The sequence below is a fragment of the Quercus robur genome, chromosome 10 (genome assembly GCF_932294415.1).
Source record: "Quercus robur chromosome 10, dhQueRobu3.1, whole genome shotgun sequence".
Lineage (NCBI taxonomy): Eukaryota > Viridiplantae > Streptophyta > Magnoliopsida > Fagales > Fagaceae > Quercus > Quercus robur.
In genome coordinates this window covers 19,136,881-19,144,865 of record NC_065543.1, presented here as the reverse complement: position 1 = coordinate 19,144,865, position 7,985 = coordinate 19,136,881, and the positions used below count along the sequence as shown (strand labels likewise).

General features: G+C 44.3%; 1 protein-coding gene across 1 annotated transcript; it reads left to right on the top strand.

Moving 5' to 3' along the window:
* The first annotated feature begins 468 nt into the window (after positions 1 to 468).
* Positions 469 to 1,634, top strand: LOC126703924 (uncharacterized). The gene is made up of 2 exons (XM_050402975.1): positions 469 to 813; positions 882 to 1,634. Exons 1-2 carry the CDS (start codon positions 469 to 471, stop codon positions 1,632 to 1,634), a joined length of 1,098 nt encoding a protein of 365 aa, XP_050258932.1.
* The last annotated feature ends 6,351 nt before the right edge of the window (positions 1,635 to 7,985 follow it).

Here is a 7,985-nt window from a genome sequence, read left to right as displayed (position 1 = left end):
ACGTGAGCAAGTTCATTGATACTCTTGGCCCTTATGCAGCAAACGAGAACTTATGTCTTCGGGAGTTTTCCAAATCACTATGTGACCGAGCATGCACCTAGTACATCAGCCTAAAGCCAAGATCAATCCCAACTTAGGATGACATGGTGGATGTATTTTGCACAAAATACTTCCATGGAGAAGAAACAGTAACGCTTGCGACCTTGCAAGCAACCAAGCAAAGAAATGGTAAGGATTTAATGGGATTTAATGGAATATATCAAAAGGTTCAGGGACATAGCACTTGATTGCTATGATCATTGTGAAGAAAGAACATTGCTGGAAATGTGTATGACGAATATGATCAGAGAGTACAGGGCAGTCTAGGAAAACTTAGAAATCTCCCAGTTTGCACAGTTGTTGCAAAGGGCCAGGAAGACTACTCAGTCGATGAAGCCAAGTGTCGACAAAAGAAACGCTCCATAAGCTATGGCAATATCCACTGATGAACGAAGAAGGAAAACTAATGGAAGAGAATACGATACTCCCCGACTAATACCATGTACCCCAACGGAGTTAGATGTGCTCCTAGACAAGTGGATAGCAAACGGAGTCTTCAAGCCTAATCAAGTCTCTAAGGAGCCCACAGAGGAAGAGCAGAGGGACCCACGCTTCTGCTATCTGCACAATTACATGCAACACCCTACCGCAAAATGTTGGGTACTCCGTAGACTGGTACACCACAAGATCAAAGAAGGGGCTTTAGAACTATTCCAGCAGGAAGTTCAAAGAAACCCGCTCCCAAATCACAAAGGGAAGGGTGTAGCAGCAATAGTAATTTGTACGGATCTAGGGGAGGATGAAGAGGAGAATCCATCCCTACGGCAATTACCACCTTGCAGAAAAACTCCAAATTCAAGAATTTGTTTGACCAATTGGGGCTTACGGCGAAAGAGCAAAAGATAGCCATAGAGGCCCTGGTGAGCATTGCCTCCAGGGCAAGAATAGAATGTTTAACATCGGAAGTTACAGATGACAGACCCCTTTTGCAAGAATCAAGTGAAATCACTTTTAGTGATGAGGATATGGAGGTGGGGTACCCAGACCACAGGAGGCCCCTTTACTTAGCAGCATCCATAAATCAAATCCCCATCAAGAGAGCCTTGGTGGATACAGGTGCTTCCGTAAATCTCATCCCATTAAGCACTCTGCAAGCGGTAGGAATTTCAAAAAGAAAGATTCAGGGGTGTCCAATGGAAGTGACAGGGTTCGAAGGAAGGGGCGAATACACCGCAGGCCACATCCAACTATGGTTAAAGGTGGGCCCCATAGCTTCCTTAGCTCGGTTCCACGTGGTAAAGACAGAGGTCTCGTATCATGTGTTTTTAGGGAGGTCATGGTTGTACAAACACCGATTAGTCCCGTCCGCCTATCACCAATGCGTGAAGGGAAGGTTGAATGGTAGAATGATACGTATAGCAGCAAATCTGTCGCCATTTGAGCAAGCGAAGGCTCATCTAGTAGAAACTATATTCTACGACCAATGGGCACCATCTGGAGAGAAATCAATATCAAAACCACGAGGCACCTTCATACCCAGATGGGAGGATGTCCGGAATGACCCCGAACCAAATCTAAGGGAGTTGCTGTCATAGAAGAAGAAAAGGAAGGTAGCACCCATTGCAAAGTTAAACGATACACCATAATGTGTCAAGGTCTAAGGACCTGATGGCAGGATTGTATACAAATTATGAAGGTGTGCAGGGCCCACGAGTGAAATACAAGCGGGCCCCAGACAAGAGTGGCAGCACAAAAGCCTAGTATGTTGTGTGGCTTAAGAAAGCTCAAAGGAAGAAAGAAATGAAGAGAAAGAAGTTGTGGCAATAAAAGATGCACAAGTTATGGCAAAAGAAAAGTCAGAGGAGACTAACCTAGGGCCCGGCCAGGAACCAAGGCCCATCTCAATCAGTTCAAGGTTGTCAGAAAAAGAAAAGTCAAAATTGATAGCGTTGCTGAAGGAATACAAAGATGTCTTTGCATAGGATTATAGTGAAATGCCAGGGTTGGATCCAGGGCTAGTAATGCATACGCTGAATGTGGATCCCGAGGCTAAGCCAATGGCCCAGCCTGCCAGGATATTCCACACCGAAATAGAAGGACAAATAGTCAAGGAGGTACAAAAATTGCTAGCCGCAGGATTCATTAAGCCTATCCAGCACCCGCACTGGTTGTCTAACATAATGCCAGTAAAGAAGAACAACGGGCAGATAAGGTGCTGTGTAGATTTCAAAAATCTTAACAGGGTCTGCCCGAAAGACGAATTCCCACTGCCGAACATGGATTTGCTGATAGATTCTGCGGCAAGGAGTGCTATGTTTTCGTTCATGGACGGATTCAGCGTGTATATTCAGATCAGAATAGTGCCAAAGGATGCGGAGAAAATTTCCTTCAGAACACCCATAGGCAACTTCTACTATATAGTGATGCCGTTTAGATTGAAAAATGTAGGTGCAACTTATCAATGGACAATGACGGCAATATTTCATGACATGATGCATCAGGAACTAGAGGACTATGCGGATGACATAGTGGTAAAATCAAAGAAGCGAGAAGAACACATCCAAGCGTTGAAGAAGGTATTTGAGAGGTGTAGGACTTTCAAACTAAGGATGAACCCTCTCAAGTGCGCGTTTGGAGTGTCCTCGGAGAAATTTTTGGGTTTCCTGGTTCACAGCAGAGGAATAGACGTGGACCCGGCCATAGCAACCATGAAACCTCCAGCCACAGTAAAGGAGTTGAAAAGTTTCTTGGGGAAGATCTCATATATCCAAAGATTCATCCCGGGATTGGCATCAATTACTTCTGCTTTCGGCAGATTACTCAAGAAGTGGCAAAATTTTGAATGGGGAGAAGCACAACAGGCGGCCTTCAAAAGGCTACAACAGATTATGATGAACCTCCCTACTATGCAAGCACCAATCTATAAGAAGCCATTGTTGCTCTACCTAGCCACCAACCAATATGCCATAGGTGCATTATTCGCCCAAAAGGTTGGAGGTGGCATTGAGCAACCTGTTTACTACATCAGCCGTGCTCTAAAAGATACAGAAACTCGTTACCCAAGGGCAAAAAAGGCATGCCTAGCTATCATGTATGCTTCGCAGAGGCTACACCATTATTTCTTGGCTTACGAAGTGTGGCTAATGACCAAGTCCCACACGATCAAAGCTTTATTGTGGCAACCGATTCTCTCTAGCAGAATATCCCAGTGGTTATTACAATTATCATAGTACGAACTGAAAGCGGGAACTTCCAAGACAGTAAAGAGCAAGGCTATAGCAGATTTATTGGCACAGTTTCCAAGAGAAGAGGAATTCCCGTTGGATGATAAGGTCCCAGGGGAAGTAGCCATGGCAGAAGAAGTCAGAGAACAATGGGTAATGAAATTTGATGGGTCTTCCACCACCCAATCAAGAGGAGTGGGAGTAGTTTTGTATCATGAAGAAGACAAGGTTGTGGCATTATCATTCAAATTAGAATTCCCTTGTTCAAACAACACGGCAAAATATGAAGCCTAACTAACCGGGCTAGCCACAACCCTCAAAATGGGAGTCAAGCATTTAAGGGTAATGGGTGATTCAAACCTAGTGGTCTACCAAACCAAAGGGAGTTTCTCCTTAAAGGAACCCAGCCTAGCCCCGTACAGAGCAATGGCCCAGAAGATGAAGGAAAAGTTTTCGACCTTTGAAATAGAACATACTTCAAGGAATGAAAATCGATTTGCGGATGCGCTAGCCGCATTAGGCTCATAAATAATTTTCGAAGGGGATAGCATCAGGATAGAAGTCAGCAAGAGGAGAGAGTCTATTATTGAGACGTTGAAGGAAAGGTTCCAAGAGGAACAGTGTGAAGGAGATTGGCGGATTCCGATAAGGGAGGCCTTGATGAAAGAAGAAGACTCTGCAGAACTAAAGGTGCTAAAAGACTACGCCCTGGTAAGAGGAGAATTGTACCGCAGGATGCCAGGCAGGGTCTTGTCTAGATGCGTAGGGCAAGAGGAGGCACAAAGAAAGTTAAAGAAAGTGCATGACAAGACTTGTGGATCCTGCGGAGAGGTCAACCTTTACCGTAGACTTCAGAGGGTAGGCTTTTATTGACCAAGTATGGGTAGAGACGCAAATCAAGTCTAAACCTAATGCGAAACCTACCAGCTTGCAGCAAACGGAAAGGAAAGTTATGCTGTGTTCGCCAGCGAAGATTGAAGAAGTCCATTCACGCAATACTTAACAGAAGGTATCTTGCCATAAAAGTACAGCGAAAGATACAAGCTTAAAAGGTTGGCAACACGTTACTTTTTGCATAACGCAGTCCTTTTCAAGAAAGGGTATGATGAAGATCTCTTAAGATGTCTGGGTCTCGAGGAAGCAAAAGGGATGATAAAAGAAGTGCACTCAGGAGAGTGTGGGGAACACCAAGGGAAGAAAAAGATGTACAAATGCCTGCTGCAAATGGGTTACTACTAGCCCACCATGAAGAAAGATATAGCAGAATTTGTGAAAAAATGCCATAGCTACCAAGTACAAGCCAACCTAATTCACACTTATCTACAGAACTTACATAGCATGGTCACCCCATGGCCCTTCCACACTTGGGGGCTTGATTTGGTAGGACCAGTTAACCCACCATCGCGTGGATACATATGGATCCTAGTAGCTATGGAATACTTCACAAAATGGGCAAAGGCAGTGCCACTCTGTAAAGCCACAAGAGGAGCAGTAGCAAACTTCATCAAAGAAAATATAACTGTGAGATTTAGGGTACCCCACAAGATTATTAGTGACAATGGCACACCCTTTGTCAATAGTGATGTAAGGAAGATGCTGGAATTCTACCAAGTTAAGCACCATCGTTCATCGCCCTATTACCCTCAAGAAAATGGGCAAGCAAAGGCGACAAACAAGACCCTCATAAAGATTATCAGCAAAATGAGCCAAGAGTATACAGGAGGATGGACAATGCATCTACCAGATGCTCTCTAGGCATATAGAAATTCACCAAAGTCGGCCACAGGGTTTTCACCTTTTTCATTGGTCTACAGGACAGAGGTAATGAGCCCGGCAGAAGTAATGACTCCGTCTTTTAGAGTTATGCAGATGTGGGAGAAGGAAAAAGAACAGTAGGTCTTTGTAGCAGAAAGGTATGAAGACCTAGAAGGGCTTGATGAAAGAAGGGAAAAGGCCCAAAAGCACAGCCGCAGATATAGGTAAAGGATGGCTGAAGCTTATGGCAGAATGACTAAAGAGAGAGTGTTCGTTGAAGGACAACTTGTGTTTAAGGTAGCAGATTATGTCAGTTGAGGCATGGCAGGATCATCTAAGTTTGCGCCAAAATGGCAGGGACCCTTTGTGATAAGAAAGGCACATCAAGTGGGTATTACCGTCTAGCCCAGATGGATGGCAAGGACCTGATAGATCCCATCAATGGAAAGTGGCTGAAGTGTTATTATGCTTAAGAAAAAGAAAAAAAAAAGGTCATGTAGTTATCCCTTTTGTTCAATGAGTTTTATGTTTCTTTTTTTTCCTTTCAAGTGACTATGTCACAAGACAAGATTGTAACGTGCTTTTATGAGTATGCAATGAAAAGGTATGAAGTATTATAAAAGCATTCCATGTCATAGCAATAGCAAAAGCAGTAACAAAGTGTAGCATCATAGTTACAAACCCAAAATGTGGCAGAACTTGCCAAATAAGTGTTATAGGAAACATAAAGTGTACTAGATGAAGTAATAAGAGAAGGAAAACAACAAAAAAAGGGAACTACATCATCATCAACAAAGCCCAGAAATAAGGGGCTGATCTCCAAAACAACTGAATCCACCAATGCTCAAAAGAAGACGCTCACGACGACTCTCCAAGTCAGCCACCTCCTTCCTCAGAGCCTCAATGCATGTGTCAATGGCATCAACAACAGGCTAAACCTTCCTCATGAAGAAGGCTCGAGCAATCTCACGGAGATAATCCAGAATGAACTCCACAGCAAATCCCATGCTAACAAGCTCCTAATCGTAGCCCTCCACTGAAGGATCTTCTCGATGGAAACAATGTCAAAAAAAGTTATGCTTAATATCATTCATCACACTCCCCAGTAATTTCAAAAAGTGCTCTCTAGCAAAACGGCCAAGGTGGAATCCTTGCATAAAGTTACCACGGATACTGTAGACCACCACCAAATGAGAAGCACAATTCTCAGGAACTCTAAAGCCATGGAAGTCTACATAGGGAGGCCCAGAACCCCAAAAGTCTACAAGATCAAGGTCATTAACCTCAGGCTGATCAAAATGAGCAACGAAGGCTGCGGCCTCACTCATAGGGTTCAGAACTGTGGCAGAACTGCTGCCCACCTCAAACTGAGAAGGGGCAGTGAGAAGTGGACCTAACAAAAAAAAATGAAGCATGGTGTGAGAAACCATGAGCTAAGGAGAACGAACTCACAATGAAGAAGTGGAGAAAGAGATGAGGGAAAGAAACATACCAAGACCCGTAAGAGTAAGGGCTATGAAGATAGCAGGAACTGGTGCTGTAGGAATGACAGAAGCTGATACAGTAAGTATAGCAGAAACTAGTGCTAAAGGTATGGCAGAAATGGGTGCTACAGGTGCAGTAGGAGAAGCGGCTATAGGCATATCTGTGTCTACTGCAACCCCTGGCTCCCCAAAGGTCTTTGCAATCAAAGGAATGGATAAGCAAAATAAAGGGAGGCCGCAGCAAAGGGGTGACACAGATACATATGTATAAAAACGAGATAACAAAAAAGAAAGGAGGGATGAGGAAACTTAACAAGATAAAAAGACACATACCCATGAATTCGGCCTCATGCTCAGCACTTTCCTCTTCCTCATAATCAAAAGCCCTCTTCTTCATGGTAGGCTCGTCATCAGGATCCTCAAGAACATCCTCAGATCCCTCAAAAGACAAGTCTGAGTCAAGTCTGAGTCAGGTCCGTGTGTGGCAGAGCTTGGAAGAAGGGGTAACTACTAAAGAAGAACCATCCTTCATAACCTGAGATAGGGTGGCGAAGGGATCACTGGTAGAGATAACGAAAGGTGTGGCAGAAGAAGCAACCTCGATCTGAACAACAGTAGGAGGAACAGCTCCCTCTTAGGGAGTAAGTGTCTCGGCAGGAATGGGAGCAGTCTTACTAATCCCTTCCGTATAAGTACCCTCACCTATGGGTACCGGCTCAGTTAAAGGGATAGAAGCCTCAGCAGGAACTCCTTGTGCGGCAGCAAGAAGGGTAAGAGTTGCAGCCTCAAACACCACATCAAACCCATCAAAGAAACTTTCCATGGGTGTGCCCATGGAGGCAAAAAGCTCCTCAGCCATGGGGTGGTATACAGAAATAGGCTCGGGCTCATCTTGGAAAAAAAAAATGAGGAACAAAGGAAGCCGTAACTAGTAATGATGCCGAAAGGGAGATGAGGCAACCAACAGCATATGGCAAAGGAAATATAGGCAAAAGAGAAGGAAAAGAAGGAAGTAAGGAAGGAGACATACCTCAAACTCAGGCTCATCAAGTAATATGGGATGGGTGGCAAATGCATCATCCTTATGCTTAGACTGCAAAAGAAAAGAAAGCAAAAGACAAAGACGAAGAAACGAGTTAACAAGTGCATGAGGATTAACCGCAAGAAAGCTCTAAAAGAAAGAGCAAAGTTAGAGATAACATACTCTCTGCTCAGTGATGGTGGACACAAGAGGAGGAGAGGCCTTTCTCTTACTGCCTCGTGTCCTACTGGAAGAAAGGGCGTTCGTAGATAGCCGCGGAGCAATGAACTTAGACTTGCTAGTAGTGGGGCATACGCTAGAACGGGTACGGGTAGAAGGGGGGGGAGAGCCCTCTAAAACTATATTGCTTATGGGAGGGAGGCCACTCTCAAAAGGTACGTCTGAGCAAGCCTCAGAAGGATCATCACCCTTTTTTGCGGACTTTTGCTTGGCAAAACTTTT